We start from the raw sequence: 16,965 nt of genomic DNA, 5'->3' as shown, positions 1-16,965 counted from the left end.
CGCCCGCCCCTGCCCCATGGCCCGCCGCCCCATTCCTGCCCCGGCCCTTGGCGCGCTCCGCGGAGCAGCCCCCGGACGCTGCCTACCCTGCTCGAGAGGTCCCGACTAGGCGAGGGTGGGGAGGAGGGGATGCATCCCCATCTTGAGTTAAACCGGCGTTTTTTCCTATGCTCATTTGACCGTCTTACAGGGGCAGGAAAATGCAGTGAGTCCCCACCATCCCTGAATTGCAGCTCTGTGCGTTCATTTTCCAGGGGAAAAGATTTCCCTCAGCAACCCCACCTAAGACTGCTGTTGCCTCTGCTGTGAGGAGATTTTGGCTGGGCACTTCTGAAATGTCCTTTCCAGCTTGATTCATTCTGGGGCAGGAAAATGAGGTTTCTGTACAGAGGAAACTGCTGGGGTTTGGGCAAACTTTCTGCCTCCTTTGCCTTTCTCCCCTGCTGGTCCAGAATATTTTAAACAAAAGAGAAGTTGTTGATTTCTGCTAAATTACTGATCCTTCCTTGAAGATGTCCCTAGTCTTTTAACCACAGGGGCTTTAGGGCCACAGCCATGCTTCTGCATGGAGGATGCTTTTCAAGCTGCAACAACTTCAGTTTCTCCTGCCCTGAGCTGCAGGCACCAGTTTTCCACTTCAAAGTTGCAAAAATGCCAAGGAGTTGGTCTTCTGTGCAGGGTAATCAAGTGAGAAAGATTGAGCAGACAGCAACAGAAAGAGTTGTTTCTCTGGAAATTCTCTATAAAACTATTCCCAGAAGTTGCAAAGTGTAGAGGAAATGCAAACATCCCTTTATATTGTTTGAAAGTTAAATTTAGATTTAATGAGGCAACATTTTCCATGTTACGTTCTGGGTTTTCAGTTGTCATGTATTTGTTGATCTGTTTTAAGCTGTGAAGTGTTGCATTTCGGTGAATCTTGGAAATCATTCCTTCCCTCTTTGCATCTCTCATGAAATTTGGGCAAAGATATAATGAAACCAGTGGAGTTCAAGTGATCAAGATTTAAGTTGTCTTAGGCTCAACTGTTAATTTATTTCTTCTCTTTCAGCCACTCAGATTGTTTTGTGGGCACATTTGCTGGGCTGGGGACCCCACAGCTGGCCTTCAGTCTGACATTGTAGCATTGGGAATCAATTACAGCTTCTGCTTGCCAGGTAATCATAGCAGGAATGGCACCTGAAGGCTGCCCTTCTCTGGGCTTGGCTTTCGAGGGAACTAGCCAAAACAGTTACAGCAAACAGCCCAAAACAACATTTGCAACTGCGCATGATAGCTCTGTTAGTCCAGAGCAGCGAGTCAAGATAAAGTCAGGTCCAGGTCAGTTGTGAGCCAGCTGTAAAAACCCAGTCTCTGTTAAAATTGTTTGCTGTAATGATCTGGGTTACTGGACAGAGAATTATTCTGAAACCAAATATTGCTTTATGCATTGAAAAGTGACCAGCTGCCCAGATAAACTGTTTTATGATACTTATTGTAATCCTCACCCACTTCTAGGGATTTGGGACCCACTTTTTTGTGGCTGAATTGCTCTAGGTTGGATCTTACCTAAAAAATACGATTAATACTGTTTTCAGAAAATGAGAATAAAATCAACTCCTCCATGCAGGGACAGAATGAAATTGTATTTGGTCATGAGTCATATTAGCTCTAGCGTTCCCTGACTTTTGAAGACTTCCTGGGGTAGTTACATGCAGAGATGCTATTAAATAAGCAAAATAAAAGGACTAAGCATGTAATCAGTTTTGGTAGCAAAGATCTAACCTAGGAACAGGGGAAGCTCTGTAATTGCTAGAACTGAAGTGTCGGTGGGAGTTCAAAGCCATCTATGGTAATTACACACTTCGTTGTCTCATGTAACTCAATTGCCTTTCACCTTGAGATGTGCTTCTGATGTTCGTGTGCTCCTTGGACACACGTGCCAGCTCTAGGTCTTGCTTCTGGCCCCTCTGGACCAAGCACAGGAACAGTCCTCCCTCCCCAGGTTGTACTTTGCAGCTCCTGGGGAAAAGCTTCTTTGAGGAGAGGGGGTGGAAAAGGGGGTGGTGGGCTTGGTTCCCCTTGGCAATGGTGGCCCCTGACTGGAGATAATTTTGCTACTGTGAAATCAATGTTCTCAGTAGTTCCTCGTCATTTTGGAAGAAGGCTGCATCTGCCGGTGGTTGCCGGCTCGTGGACTTCCTCTAAGGGTGTGCCACAAAGCAGAAAGCCCTGGCTGCATCTGCTGGAGGAAAAGACCCGGCTCTGTCTGGGGAGGAGCTGCTCAGCAGGTTTCTGCGCTTGGGCTGCTCCTCATGCTGCAGCAGGACAGTGGCTCATGGTTCCCCAGGCTGCCACAATCCCTCCAGGCTGGTGGAGCCCTGCCTCAGGCACCTCCTCTACTCCACTGAGAGCTTTTGGGTGGGATGTTTCTCTGTTGGGGAGTATTTCACCCTGCCTGTTTCCTTACAGTGTCACATTTCCTTGTCCTTCTGGGGAGTTTTGAGGTGGACCTCCTGCAGCTGGTTGTTCCAGAGCTGAGCTGGGGCTGGCCACCACAGGCTTGAGGCAGTGCAGGGTGCCTGCTGTCACCCCCCTCTCTCCCACAGGCTTCTGGAGGTGCAGGATGACTCTCTTTGATGGTGTCTACCCCTTCTACCCGCAGCAGAGGAAGGCCTTCGTGTTCGATGTCAGCACCATCATAGTGATTGTGGTCTTCCTAACTTTTGCTTGCAGCTTCCTGCTCATCATCCCTGGCATCCGCGGACGGGCGGTGCGTGACCCCTCTCCCTGGGGATAAGCATCTGCTCCCCACGTTTTAGATGCTGGGACACTCCTGGCTGGTTCGGGGTGAGGCAGGAGGACAGCAGGGGCTGTTCTTTCCTGCCTGATGTCCCACCTCTCTCCCTGCAGAGGCTGTACTGGACTGTCCGGGTTCTACTCAGCCTCGTCATGGGAGTGGTGATTGTTGGTAAGTGCTGCACAGCCCTTTGAGGGTGGGTCTGGGGGCAGGATTAAACCCTGGGGCAGGTTCTGCATCCAGGAAATGCGAGCTGGTGGTCACAGCCATGGCCTGGCCAAGGCTGGTTGCAGGGTCTATCCTACCCCTGCTCTGCAAAGCAGTCAGACAGCTTCCCAAAAGGCCTTCCCCATCCTTGGCACCGGTGGCTGAGAGCACCTGAAGGTGCCAGTGGTCACTTCTGTATCAAGAGGGAGATTTGCTGGCTGTAATGGCACCACAGAGTTCGAACAACCCCAGCTCTGGTGGGATGCACAGCCCCATGTTCCTCCAATTGTGTATGTGAGCCAATACAGGCAGGATGCAGGAACAACCACAAAACCACGGATGAAATGTGAAGAGTAAATTTATTTTTGTTACCTCACAACCCGGGGGATCCCCAAAGCAGCACCCAGGCAGAGGCACGCAAGTGGCGACACAGGCACCGTGGAGTTCAGTCCTTGCTAGAGGATGACCAAACCTGCTGGTTTTGCCTGTATTTCAGGGATCCAGGCGGTGAGGCACTGGAACAGGTTGCCCAGAGAGGTTGTTGATGCCCCATCCCTGGCAGTGTTCAAGGCCAGGTTGGATGGGGCTTTGAGCAACCTGGTCTAGTGGAAGGTGTCCCTGTCCATGGCAGAGGCGTGGGAACTAGATGATCTTTAAGGTCCCTTCCAACCCAAACCATTCTATGATTCATGGAGGCGCAGTTTGCCACTGTGCTTTGTTCTTTCCCACAGCAGGGCAGGAATCTCATGCATGTTCAACAGAGTGCCTCTAAGTCTCTTACAGGCCTATGTTATCTAAACACAGATGTTCTACTTGTCCAACACACAAGGCTAAACAACAGTTAGTATCATATATGTGTTTTTCTACATCGCAGCTGCAAGTCACTCCAGTGTGTTTATAATCCTCCTCACCGACCTTCCATTATTGTCCCACATCGTGCAAGCCCTCCTGAGCTGCCTGCTCCTGAGGGAGCATGGCTGAGCAGCATGGACTGCGGCCAGGCATGTTTGGAGGATGAGAGGACCCTTGTAGTTTTGTGGAGAAAGCAGGTTGAAATAAAACACAGGCAGGGCAGAGGTTGGGGTGGGGGGGGTAAAGACCTTCCAAGGAGCAAGGCAGGAGGAGATGAAGGAGAGGATTTGATTTAGTAGAAACCAGGAAATCTTCTGTAATAAATGGGATGGTGGTGGAAACCAGGCTGTAGGATTTCCAACTCAGACAGGGTGACAGGATGTGTAAGCAAAAGAGGGGGATAGAGGGGATAGAAGATGCTAGGTGGGGAGAGCAACCAGCCCTGACCCTAAATCAAAGAAATTCTGATGTGAAAGACTGGGCTGATTACAAGACTGCTTGGAGAGGGATGATGAAGCACAACCTAAATGACTCAGCCGCCGATTCAACCAGGCAATAGAAGTAGATAACCAGGCTGTGACCAGCTGCGGAACTCTGCTGGCTGACACATGGGCCAGTCTGGCATGTGGTGGTCACCCTCCACCTGGGGATGTCCAGGTGCTGGGAGATGCCACCAGAGCTGCCCGGGAACTTGGTGCCAGGCTGGACATGGCAGAGAGGTGGAGGTCAGGACTTGCTCCACAGCCTTAACCAGCTCAACCCTGGAGGGCCATCCAGTGCTGCTCTTGTTACAAGGATGCAGCCGGGCGCTGCTTGAGCACACAGGAGGAATTAATTGTTTTAAAGCCAGCTTCAGGGTTTCTGTCTGGCGGCGGCAGGGCACACTCGACCCTGCAGCTAGAAAATGTTCCTGCAGAGCTGCTACTGGATCAGTGCCCTCACAAGTTGATTCAGCAGCTGAACTTATTTTCGGGCATGTTTTCTTGTTCAGCCTGAGATTAAGTCATCACCTTCACTTCCAGCTCATTTCAGTGCAGGAAAATTAAGCCCACCACAAAGTGAAAGTGTTTCAGAAAAGGATACTTTGTTCCAAAAAAAATTATACTGGAAATGCTTCGAATTTTTCTTTTTCCCCCAGCTGAAATGACTGTCAGAGCTTGCCACCCCTCTCCACTGCCTCCGTTTGACAGTGATCTTCACTATTCAGTAACAGTACAATCTAGGGACCTTAATATTTGGAATGAAACTCACCCCTGTTCCCAAGGCTGAGGAGCGGGCTCATTTCCAAGGTCTGTCCCTGGGGGCTGCGGTGCTTGCTGTGGTGGGAAGCTTGCAGGGAAGTCCTGGAGAGGATGTCCAAGGAGGAATCAGGTCATGGGGTTTGTCCCTGGGGATCTGAGCTCCCCTTCTCCTGGATTGAGGGAGTGGATGCTCAACGAGGGGAGGACATGAGCTCTGCCAGGGCGTGGGAGCTGGTTGAGGCACGTCCTGGTGGCTGAGTCAGCTCTCCTGCCCTCCTTACACTCCCTTGCAGTGCCATGGTGGGAACGCCACCATTCGTGCTTGCCCGTGATCCTCCCCTTAAGCACAGCAAAGCCTGAGACCAGCCTCTCTTTAACCCTAGCTTTACTTTTCCTGGCAGCTGTCCAGTTCACGGGGGACTGGGAGACTGGCTGGGTGAAGGCAAACACCTCCTACAAGTCCTTCAGCCGTGCCCTGGTGAACGCGGACATTGGGCTGCATGTCGGCCTGGCAGGGGTGAACATCACGCTCATGGGTGAGTCTGATTTCCCCGTCTGCAGCTCTGGAGCGGCCATGGCCCCAGGAGGTCTCCAAGTGATCTGTGGGTGGCCTTGGTCTGCGTGGAGGCTCCTGGGACCCTGCTGTCACTGGGGTGCCCCTGCTCCTGGCTGGCAGTGCCCAGGCTGCTGGGACACAGCAGGACCTCAGTCTTCTCCCTCTGGCAGGAAACCCAGTGAATCAGGTCAACGAGACCATCAACTACAATGAGCACTTTGCCTGGAGCTTCGATGCAGACTATGACCACAGCTATAGTGAAGGCCTGGAGAAGGGGCTGCCCAGCCCCATCCTCTATGTGGCAGAGAAGTTCACCATGCAAAGCCCCTGCGGCGTGCACAGGCAGTACCGCATCTCCGGCCACTACGCATCAGCCACTCTCTGGTGAGCCTTTCACTCCTGGTGTGGGGAGAAGAGATGCAAGGATGTGGGAAGGGCTCTGCTACCTTGTCCCTAGGCCTCTGAGATGGATGCTGATTGCATGCTGCCAGGAGGAAAGCCGTGTGCATGGAGGGACCTCTGCAAGGTCTGGGGTCAAACTGGTGGCCCTGTAGGCACCTTGGGCTGAGCAGATGGGAGGTCCGGGTTCTCTCTGCTAGTCAGCTCCACCAGGGCTGGGCACAGAGAGAGGAATGGGTAAAGATCCTTGCCATGATGTGGTGATGATGGCAGGGGTCCATCCCCATGGAGGGAATTGGAGCTGCTGTCCTTGGTGGCCCAGAGAGACCCATGGGCATGTGCAGAACTCTCCCATCCACATCTGTGAGGGTATTTAATGTCTGGGATTGGGACCAGATGAGGAAAAGCTGATGATGCTGCCATTGTGGGGTCGATCTCGACTCTTTAGCAGGAGCTGCTGCACAGCAATATCTTGTCACTCACTTAGGCTGAGGGAGAGCTGGTCCACAGCTGTCAGGAGATGGTCCCCTCCACCATGGATTGTGGAGGGCAAGGGCCATTGCAGTGCTGTTCCCCCTGCTCTGGGTTTGACAGCAAGGACACGGAAGCTGGGAAAGGGGCCTGGCAATGCCATGGAACAAGAGCCTCTGGCCCATAGCTGAAGGCTTCCCCTGTCACCCAGCTCCTCAGCCAGGTCCAGAGCTCCTGAAAATGACTTATGCCTGCTCCTGCAATTATCCCAGTCCTGTGTGCTGCTCTCTGGGGTCTGCACTGCCTTGCAGGTTGAAGGGCAAGGAGCTGAGATGTTCTAGATACACTGAGTGGGCTGCCATAGCGCCCTTGAGGCTGGTACGGTCTGTGGGCTGAGCAATGGGAAGAGGAAATCTGGGCTTCTGCCTTCTGGATGTAGCAGTGTGAGTGTTGCACATCTGCTTGCTTAGCCTGGGAGGCTAGGGATCACTCCAGCCTGCCCACAGAGCTGCTTGGCCTCACACAATGCAACCTAGAGCCCAGATTCTTCCTCCCACATGGAAATCCTCACATTGAGAATCCTAGTCTGTGGCACTTGCACAACTCATCCATTGGTCTTCTCTTGTCTCCAGGGTGGCCTTTTGCACTTGGCTCATCTCCAACATGCTCTTCTCCATGCCTGTCCTAGTCTATGGAGGGTACATGCTCCTGGTCACAGGGGCCTTCATGATCTTTTCGTTGCTCTCATTCTCCACTGTGAGGAACTCCCCCATGTGCCTGATCCGGTTTGGGACCGCAACCCTACACATAGGCTATGGGGGATCTTTCTGGCTCACACTAGCGATTGGTAAGGACACGAAGCTACATGAGGGCACACCACCTTGTCCTTCTAGGTGTGCAAGAGTCCTAGTGCTTTGCCCCTAGAAATGGAGGTGAGAGAGCTCGGGGAGTGCAGCCCACCAGAGCCCCAGCCTGTGCCTTGGCAAAGCCGATCCTGGCAGAGATGTAGAGAGGGCTGGCAGAAGGGGGAACACTATCCCCATCTCAAGGGATGGTGGAGGGATTTTTAGTCCCTGAGGTGCAGTAATACAAGGAGATGAGGATCTCTTGCCTGGGTTTTAAGACCCATGCCTGGGTTTTAAGATGCTCAGCACAGCAGCTGAAGCCACTTCATACAGTAGAAGGCCATCTTCCACAAGAGAAGGCATTGTCCCCTGGCAGGGGGCCAGCAGAGGAGGGTTGTGGGGTGGGAAGTTTGCTGGTGTTTACAGGAACACTCTCAGAGAGCACATTGTCTTCCAGGCTTGCTCTGTTTTGTGTCTGGGATCACTGTTGTCACACTGCACTACTTCAACCTGGACCTACTGAAAATTTTCTTTGATCTCCATGAGGACAATGTAGAGGAGTACCAGGACATGACTGAAGTGTTCATCAACCCTCATTTCGTGAGCAAAGGACTGTCTTCTTCTCAGCCCTCCAAACTCAACCCCAACAGCATCTAGAATAAAGTTTTTCCCACTCTTTCCCTGAAGGTGGGCCCGAAAGGGCAGGGCACAAACATTTCTTGATGTCCCCAGAGACCGACTTCCCTATCGAACTGCCTTTGAAGAGTGCATGAGTCCACGTTGGGATCGGTTCTTGCTGAGAAGTAACTTTGCAGACTGTATATCCCTGACCATGCCCTCTGGAAAAGGGCAGGCTTTGCAGAGAGCCAGTAAGCTGCAATTGGAGCCCCTTACAGCTCCAGCAACTTGAGCTGCACACTCACCTGGGGATCTCTGTCCCAGGAGAAATGCCCTTCCTGCTCCATGCTCTGGCACAGCTTGGTGCAGTGAGTTTCCGATGGCCAGTTCCCACACCAGAAACTGAGATTACTGGTGAGATTTCTCACAGGGAACACCCACGACTCCAAAAGCCAGTGATTAAACCTGCTCATTTCTTTCCCAAGCACTGACATTTACTGTAGACGTTTAGATGTACCTAGGAAAGCCAGGCACAGACCCAGACTCCGTCAGGCTGGATGCCGCACAAGCTAGAGTAAAAAAGCTGCTCCAGAAATAAAGACTGAGTAAATGTATGATGTGTTTGGCAGGGAGGATGTTGTGATGAGACTTGTAGCCTCGCATGGGCCAAAAAGATGCCACAAGAAAGAAAGAAAGGAGAGGGAAGAATGAAGTTACCCCCATCCAGCTGGAGCACAGTTGGGCTGGCTGGGCTCCCCACAAAACGCAAGCCTGAGGGCAGGAGTCAAACCCAGCCAAGGTGAGAAATGAATTACATCAGGTTACGTTGTTACAAACAGAAGATGGGCTCTGGCGCCAAACCCACTGGCCTGATGGCCTCCACAGGCTGGCACAAGGAGATCGCCATATCTGAATATGGAGATCTGGACAGCTGCAGTCCAATTAATTGCAAAGGACATAATTTCAGTCCTTTGGCTCTTTTCTTTCTGAGAAAAAACCCTCACTGTTAAGTTAGTTATTTCTTTTGCATGATATTTGTGTTGCACTAAGGTGATTTGTTATGTGCAAGAATTATTTTCAATAAAATTTTATTAAAAACCCACTCCTTTGAAACACTTCGGGCATTTTTGAGGGCTGGTTTCTTAAGAGGGGGCTGTGGGGCATATCTGCAGGTGAATGCTTGCAAGCCCCTAGCAGCAGCATCATTCCCATGGGGGAAGCTGCCCTGGCAAAGGTGCCCCAAGAAAGGACAAGGCTCACTGGCACGTGTCATGGTAGCCATTGAGAAACACTTGTCGTGGGGAACAACATGCTGTAGGGGTGTAGGAGAGCCTCAAAAGGACTTTAACTAGCCAAGCAGCAGGAAAAAAGCCATAAGATTAAACCAACAAAATTTCTTCAGGAAAAGGAGGATCCTTTCTTGACTCTTTCTTGTATCCAGATGTGTCAGGTCCGGAGACATCGTGGGAAGATGCTACAACCAACCACAGGTTATTTGGGCTGGTGTGGGACAGACACCATGCCCTGAAAGCACAGGAGGCTGGGGGGTTTCCCACCCTTCCTGCCACTGCATCTGGCACTCTCCAGCCTCATCTCCTGCTTTTAGGCATGATTTCCCCCCAATAGCATCCTCACCAGGAGAAAAGCTTTGGCCTGTTGCATCAGACATACAGGGGCATGAACCCAAATAAACAAAATTTGATCTGTTTGTAGCACCTCCATTCCCATCTCCTCCTTTCCTTCCTTCCCACTGAAACATTTTGTCTTCCTTTCAGAGGGCTGCGAGAGCGCCAATAACTCATAGGCTGCTCACAGGCTAGTGGCTGTGGTTTGGGGTCTTTAGAAGCACTGTAAGAAGCAGGAGCCAACCAACTCCCCGATTGTGCTGTTTCCAGCCCAATGTACAGCCCAGCACTTCTCTCAGACTTACATTGAACTTGAGCTGTGGGGTGTCTCACTCTTCCTGACCGCTGATGGGAAGAGCATCCCTGGGCAGAGGGGACTTCTCAGGGCCTTGAGGGTAGGGGTGCTGTTGCAGGGGCTCTACTTCTCCTTTGGTTCATATACATGTGCCTGCAGTTATTTGGTTCCTGTCCAGTTTGTTATGGTTTAGTCTCTGTATCTTGGGGAGGACTCTTAGGGTTTGCTGGGGATGGGCTACAGGGAAGGGCAGTAGCCCAGTGCCTGTAACTGACAGCCAGGGATGGGTCATGGGTTCTGCTCACCCGAAAAGCTCTTCCAGCTGCTCGTGAGTAAAACAACAGCAAAAAAAAATGAGGGCAAACTGTCATATTTGAGACACCTTTCCAGACTTGGATATTCTTGTCAACCAGGTCTTGTCATTTCTCTTACCGCCTGGGCTCCTGGTGGGGTTGGACCGGAGCATGAATTCAGGAGGGGTCTCCTTGGGCTTTGCCCTGCGTCCCCCCCAGTGCCTTACAGCTGGGTGGCTGTCACCTCACAAAGCTCACCCAGGGGAACCATCAGCACATCCTGCGCAGAGGAGCTGGGCTCAGCTGGCAGGGAGGACGTGTCCCACCGCTCCTCTTCTTCTCCCTTTCCCTCGTCCAGGTTAAAGACAAGCTTCAGCTTCTCTGGCTGCACGGAGTTCAGGATGATGATGCCCAGCCCCAGCAGCAGACACAGCAGCCCTGCAATGCACAGCACAGGGAGACACGTTAGCAGCTCCTGCCCGCCGTGTCCCAGACCCATCCAGACCTGGATCTGGGGTTGGAGGCCAACGGCTCATGGCATCAGCCAGTAGGTCAACAGGTGTTATTGCCCTCTCCACAACTGGACTCTGCCATCAGTTTGGGCTCACCAGTACAAAAGAGAAGTCAATCAACTGGGGCAGATGGCCAAGAGAGTTGGGTCTGGAGCCCCCCATGTATGGTGAAAGGCTGGAGGAACTGGGATTGTTTAGCCTGAAAAAGAGGAGTCTACAGGAGGACCTAATTGCCATCTTCTGCTACTGAAAAATAACCAATCTCTTCTTGGAGGTGCACAGTTGTAACACGGGAAATTCCAGTTTGATAAAAGGAAATAATTGCTACCCCTGAGTGGGAAGGCTGTGGGGCAGGTCCTGAAAGGCACAGGGGATGTCTAGCCATGGGCATATCCACCACTAGACTGAAGAAGGCTGATGTGGCTTTGAGGTTAGCCCTGCTCTGGGCAAGGTCTGGAAGGGACAACCCTGAGGGTCCTTCCAGGCCAGGTCTTTCCCTGAGTCTGCAGTTCTTGACTTTCATGGCACTCCTCTGGGCACGCCTCCACACAGATAACTTTGGCCATTCAGATCTCCTGGCTGCTCAGCAATTTTCCCCCCAGTCTCAACGATGCTATCCTGAATTCTTGTATGTCATTTAAAAAAAAAAATCATTTTCTGTGACCAGCCATGGAGACAGAAGGGATGAGGTGCTGTTGGGGTATCACTGAGCATCATCACTGCAGGGATAGAGAACAAAAGCCCCAGGAGCAAGGTGAACACTCACCTGTCACTAATGTCAGCCAAAAGGATCCACCATAGTCTGTTTTCAGGGAAGCTGGGCCAAACTGGATGGGACACTTTGGAGCACTTCTCGCAGTGAAGAAGAGCAGTGAGAAGAGCATCAGCGTGGCAGTGAGCAGGAGCATGTAGCCACCGTAGAGCAGGATGGGCATGGAGAACAATAGGATGGAAATGAGCCATGTGCAAAAGGCCATCCTGCGGAAGGACCACAAAACTGAGCAGAAAGTGTCATGCTTGGAACCTGTTCTCAGGGTCTCTTCTCCACATCCCAGTGGAGGGATACAGCCCTGGGCAACCTGCTCTAGCTGGCCTTGCTTGAGCAGGTGGGCTGGACAGGCTGATCTAAGGATGTCCCTTCCAGCCCGAACGATTCTGTAACTGCATGAATGGTGGAGCTGTGGGACAGGTCCCGCAAGTGGTGGAGGGGGATCTCCACACCTGGGGACATTGTGTTGAATTTCACAAAGCCCCAAGCACCTTAATATGGCTTTGACATCAGCCCTGTTCTGGGCAGGGGACTGGAGTAGAAACCTCTGGAGGTTCCTCCAAATTAACTCTGACTCTTGTGGTCCTCCACAACTGGCTGCCCCCAGGCAGTTCCCGCCTTTTCAAAGGGAGAATGGCAACAAGGGAGACCTTTGTTTGGAGAACTGCACAAGCCGTGCCCACATCTGATTCAGCACCTGGAGTGAACCCAGCTGCCAGCCCTGCCCTATGCAAGGAGTTTGGGTTTAGCTGGCTGGGGAGGGGAGCCTAACAGATTGTCCTGATTCCAAGAGTAATAATGAAAAATAAGTTTACACCAACATCCCTGCCTTGAAATACTCTGTCTCAATAGCAGGAAAGTTTGGACAGGGCTAGTTAATTTTCCTGAAAATAAAAAAGGAGATGTGGGCAGGGACCTGGAGCCTACATCCATAGGGGGAATTGCAAGACTCACTCTTCCCTGCAGTGCCTTTCCCATAGCCTCTGAGACACATGGGGATGCTCTGAGACTCCAGGGTCACAACACACTCAAGCGCTCTCAGCTTTACACCACAAGACAGCCTCCAAGCACCCTCTTGATGGTTCCTTCTGCTCCCCACCAGTAGGTCTCATGCCCTCTTGGGCATGCAAGAGGAACCCCCCACAGTTGGTCTTATCAGGGCTCCACATCTTGCTTGGGAGAGGACCTTGCACCATAAGCCCCACATAGTTGCATCTGCTTTCATTTAAATGAAGAATAATTTTTCTCCAACTGCAATTTTGCACATCAGGGCAGAGGACACAGAAGAGCACTCTGGAGAGATGGGCAGGCCAGGAAGCATGAACATCCCTGGTTCTGCGGAAGGGTGGGTGCCAGAGACCAGCCAAGGCTTTGGCATAGCCTTACAGGGAAGAGAGTAGCTCCATCAAGCTCCCTCTGCTCTACCTGGTTCTTTCCACCTCCCCACTGAGCAAAGATAGGGCTGACCTCTTGCTCTAACTTACCACAGGGTGAGGGATGCGTAGTGGCTGGAGATGCGGTACTGCCTGTGCACGCCGCAGGGGCTTTGCATGGTGAACTTCTCTGCCACATAGAGGATGGGGCTGGGCAGCCCCTTCTCCAGGCCTTCACTATAGCTGTGGTCATAGTCTGCATCGAAGCTCCAGGCAAAGTGCTCATTGTAGTTGATGGTCTCGTTGACCTGATTCACCGGCTTTCCTGCCAGATGATGAAGACTAAGGACCTTTCTCAGCCTTGGAGGCAGCTCCAAGACTTCCTGGTGTAGGGGCTCCAGCTCACACAGCCCCAGTACCCAGGTGCACAGCTAACAGACTTGCAACCAATCCCCTCCTGCTGTGATAAGCACTCACCCACTAGTGTGACGTTCACCCCTGCCAGGCCAATGTGCAGCCCAATTTCCACATTCACCAGGGCACGGCTGAAGGACTTGTAGGAGGTATTGGCTCTCACCCAGCCGGTCTCCCAGTCCCTGGTGAACTGTATGGCTGTGAAGACTTCAAAGGTTAGTCATGGCCTGGTGGCGAGACATCTAGTGTTGGAAGCACCTGCCATTATGGTCACCATGACCTGAGCATCACCTACCCCATCCCAAGGGCAAGGCCTGAGTTGTGAGCCCCAAGGAGCAGAAGCTTTGTACATCCTTCCCCAACATCAACCCTGACCTGTGACCCTGAGAGCCCCACCTGAGTTGGTTTCTCTCCAGACCCAGTGCAGTCCCTAGCCCTAGAGGCAATGGGGCTGATGTGTGGGCACTGTCCAGGCACTGATCCTCATCTAAACACCTGCCAATTTGTTTGGGTCTCCTGGCAGTTGGCGGTGGGCTTTCGGTGACTGCCCTGGAGGTGGTCTGTGCATATGACCACCAGCCTTCGGAGACAAGACAGATGGCTGCTTGCACCTCCCACCACTTGCTGGAGCCAGGTCCCAGACACAGATGGGGGTTGGTCTTCCCCATAAACTCATCCTGCAGGCTGGACTTGGCATTTGGCTGCTCTGTTCACCCTCCCTCACCTTGCTTCTTCATCCCCTGTGTCTTGGGCATCCTTGAGCTTCCCCCTCAGGACCCCAGTACTCACTGAGGACCACCGCTCCCACGAAGAGGGCCATCACCACCCGCAGGAACCAGAAGAGTCGCTGCGAGGGGTGAGCAGAGGTGGAGGACAGGTCTCAGTCAGATTTTGCCATGGGGACCTCAGCACCAAGCATGTCATTTAGAAATGCCAGCCAGTGAGAAATGGGCCCGTTCCTCCCCTGGGGAGTCACCCCACAGGTTCTGCAAGTGGGTGGCACAGGGGTTACACGTGGCTGGGGCATCCCTGCCATGGGGTGGGGGAAGCAGCAGGGAGATCCAGGCAGAGCAAGAAGGTCAAAACAGTCCATTTGGGAAAGCTGTGCCATCCACTTTCTGGGAAGGAGGATGGAGACACTCCCTTTAATAGTTCTGAGCTGGGATTTCCACGCTTATCCAAACCTCACGTGTTTGGATGTGTTGGCAGCTGGCCACAGCTGGAGACAAAAGCAGCAGCTGGGGGTTCACAGTGTGTCCCTTGGTGGGGAGATGCCTCTTGGCCAGCCCCGCTGCAAAGCCAAGCACGCGACAGGCATGCGGCATATGAGCAGTGGGCTCGCAGTGGGGTCTGTTGGCCACTGCCCTGCAAGCAGTGCTGGGGCATGCATGGTGCGCATCTCCTTCCTTTGCAGGGGTTTCAGGGAAGGTGGAGCAAGGTCTTTGAGCCACGCCCTGTTTTTCCACTCCTGTGAAATCACTCGGGCTTGCTCACAGCGAAATCCAGCCAAGCTCAGATCTGGGTGCCTCATAAATTTGGGATGGTGGAGTTTGATGTCTCCAGCATGGGGGTACATGTTGGGTTGGGCTGGAGATCACCCCCACGGCTTGCTAGGGATCCCAGACCCCTGGCCATGAACCTGTAGGCATGTTTGCTCCCCAAGTCTGTTTTCAAGGCTGGGAAGGGGGAGGCATGTGGGATACACAGGGCAGGGACCAGCGGGCTGAGCGCCACTTACCCCCCTGCCTCGGATCCCTGGCAGGATGATGATAAAAGTGGCCAACATGGAGAGGAAGACAGAGATGATGATGGCCCGGGTAGTGTCGAAGGGGAAGCACGCATTGGTGCCGGGGTAGAAGGGGAAGGAGCCGTTCCACAGCGTCATCCTGCTGCTCTGGGTGGCTGGAAATCAGCACCCAGAGAGACATCAGGGAGAAAAATCAACTCCACACTTCCACCCCACCCAGCCTTCTCCGCAGGGTCATCTCCTGCCCACTTGCCAGAGCGCTGCTTATCCTGGGCATAGCTGTGCGTGTGTCTCCAGTGCCCGTGCACATTGCAGTCCCACATACAGGTGTATACTCAAGCATCTCCCACAGAGGCCCTTCATCTCCCCAGGGTACATCCCAGAGCAAAGCAGATTTGGAGTCTCCGGGCCATCTGCTGCAATGCTCCCGCTTGCAGTTCTTGAGCTTGGGGTGCTTGGTGAATCACCGCACAAATGCAGGCTGCGCCCCGTCGGGATGCTCCTCACTGAGCCCCAGACGGAGGTAACTCCTCGCTATCCAAGGAAACAGGAGTAACCCAGAGGGGACATGGAAACTGCCCATCCCTGGCAGCAGGGTGCTAACCACCACCTGCCAACCCTTTGTCCCAGGAGCCAGCTGGAGGCAATGCCGTGCCATGGTGAGTAGAGGGATATTGCTTAGAAATCTGGCCGTGGTTTTTTGCCACAGCACTTGGCCAAGGCACTTTTCTGCTAGGAAAGGGCTGCTTGGCATCCCCCAGGAGCAGGGACCATCCCAGTAGTGGCTGCAGAAACACCCGTGCCCCTTTTCCCCGCGCCAAGCCTACCTCCACCGCGGCCGATCCCGAGGGCTGGCTGCCGTGAAGAGCTGCAGCGTACTCCGGGATGCTTCCTCCCTGCCCAGGCTGCCTCCCCAGGCTGTGGGCAAGAAGCCAGCCCAGTGTGTCAGGGTTGTATTTCTCGCAGTGTTTTTTGTGGTGCCCGCCTCCAGAGGTGGCTGGATTGTCCAGCCTTAGCCAGGGCTGATCAGCCCCCTCTGGCACTCCTGCTGAGCCCGAGGGCAGGCAAGGGAGCTACGGGCTAGCGTGGTACCATGTAGCATTGCAGAGGTGAGTGATCCTGGGGGGGCTTTGCCTTCTTTTCCTTGACTTTTCCTGCAGAGTGGTGAAAAGTCCAGCTCTTCCTTACGGCACAAAGACCCTGGGGCTGCCAGGCTCCTCAGGAGCCTGCCGGGGAGAACAGAAGAAGCCTTCAAAGCCCTCACCTGCACTGCCCAGTGAAGCATCCCAGCTGAGGTCATCGAGCATGGGTTGTGGCTGCATGGTGTCTTCATTGACCCTGCTCCTGACTCCGTCCCCTGGGGGAGGTTACCTGGGAAGGTCCTGGACAACCTGTCAGTCACTGGGCAAGGTGACACAGTGGCTGGTGAGGCAGACCAGCAGAGAGGCACAGATCTAGAGGGGCTCCCAGCCCCATTATGCAGAAGGTGCTCAGGTTACTAACCTGGCCACAGAGTGGAGATCATGGAAATTCAAGCTTTCGGGGTTTGCTCTCATTCTTTGGCATTTTGGTTGGCTGAAGCAGATTGCATTGATGTTGAGAGGTCCCAGCGTGGCAGAAACACTCTCCTGACCCACATGTGGGGGGCTTCCCTCCGAAGCTGGCACAATTACTGCCATCCCCTGGTATTTCTTTCTGCATCCCAGCGGATGGCCTGGCTGGGTGCCCTGAAAAGCTATGCTTCCCACCCCCTTGGCAGAGGGAGGTAAAAACAAGTTTTAATTCATGCCCAGCAGGAAATAAAGGCATTTCTGCGCAAAGACTTTGCTATTTCCCCTCAAGTACCAGACTGGTGCTACCCAGTCTGAACACTGAATCACTCCCCAGGGGTTGTTTAAAAAAATTAAATGAAGGGTGGTAAGAGTGATGTGGCTGGGAAATGCGTGTGCAGAGCTGTGCTGCAGAGGTG

General features: G+C 53.1%; 2 protein-coding genes across 2 annotated transcripts; one reads left to right on the top strand and one right to left on the bottom strand.

Annotated features, from left to right (window-relative positions):
- The first annotated feature begins 2,605 nt into the window (after nucleotides 1-2,605).
- Nucleotides 2,606-8,007, top strand: DUOXA2 (dual oxidase maturation factor 2). The gene is made up of 6 exons (XM_010572224.1): nucleotides 2,606-2,752; nucleotides 2,893-2,950; nucleotides 5,481-5,615; nucleotides 5,806-6,019; nucleotides 7,138-7,352; nucleotides 7,808-8,007. The coding sequence occupies exons 1-6, from the start codon at nucleotides 2,606-2,608 to the stop codon at nucleotides 8,005-8,007; spliced, it is 969 nt and encodes a 322-aa protein (XP_010570526.1).
- A 2,397-nt stretch (nucleotides 8,008-10,404) lies between these two features.
- On the bottom strand, nucleotides 10,405-15,134 carry DUOXA1 (dual oxidase maturation factor 1). The gene is made up of 6 exons (XM_010571532.1): nucleotides 14,988-15,134; nucleotides 14,039-14,096; nucleotides 13,313-13,447; nucleotides 12,947-13,160; nucleotides 11,460-11,671; nucleotides 10,405-10,619 (listed from the first exon to the last, which is right to left on the bottom strand). Exons 1-6 carry the CDS (start codon nucleotides 15,132-15,134, stop codon nucleotides 10,405-10,407), a joined length of 981 nt encoding a protein of 326 aa, XP_010569834.1.
- Nucleotides 15,135-16,965: the final 1,831 nt, after the last annotated feature.

Source organism: Haliaeetus leucocephalus, unplaced genomic scaffold (genome assembly GCF_000737465.1).
Source record: "Haliaeetus leucocephalus isolate CR32 unplaced genomic scaffold, Haliaeetus_leucocephalus-4.0 Scaffold339, whole genome shotgun sequence".
Lineage (NCBI taxonomy): Eukaryota > Metazoa > Chordata > Aves > Accipitriformes > Accipitridae > Haliaeetus > Haliaeetus leucocephalus.
Note: the sequence above shows the minus strand (reverse complement) of the source record. Positions and strands in the feature narration are given on the sequence as shown.

Coding starts and splice junctions, on each gene's coding strand:
- DUOXA1 (XM_010571532.1), bottom strand. CDS start 15,134: ATGACGCTGTGGAACGGCTCCTTCCCCTTCTACCCCGGCACCAATGCG. Junction 14,097..14,987: donor CAGGGATCCGAGGCAGGGGG/GTAAGTGGCGCT, acceptor CACCCCTCGCAG/CGACTCTTCTGGTTCCTGCG. Junction 13,448..14,038: donor CGTGGGAGCGGTGGTCCTCA/GTGAGTACTGGG, acceptor AAGTCTTCACAG/CCATACAGTTCACCAGGGAC.
- DUOXA2 (XM_010572224.1), top strand. CDS start 2,606: ATGACTCTCTTTGATGGTGTCTACCCCTTCTACCCGCAGCAGAGGAAG. Junction 2,753..2,892: donor CTGGCATCCGCGGACGGGCG/GTGCGTGACCCC, acceptor CTCTCCCTGCAG/AGGCTGTACTGGACTGTCCG. Junction 6,020..7,137: donor TACGCATCAGCCACTCTCTG/GTGAGCCTTTCA, acceptor TCTTGTCTCCAG/GGTGGCCTTTTGCACTTGGC.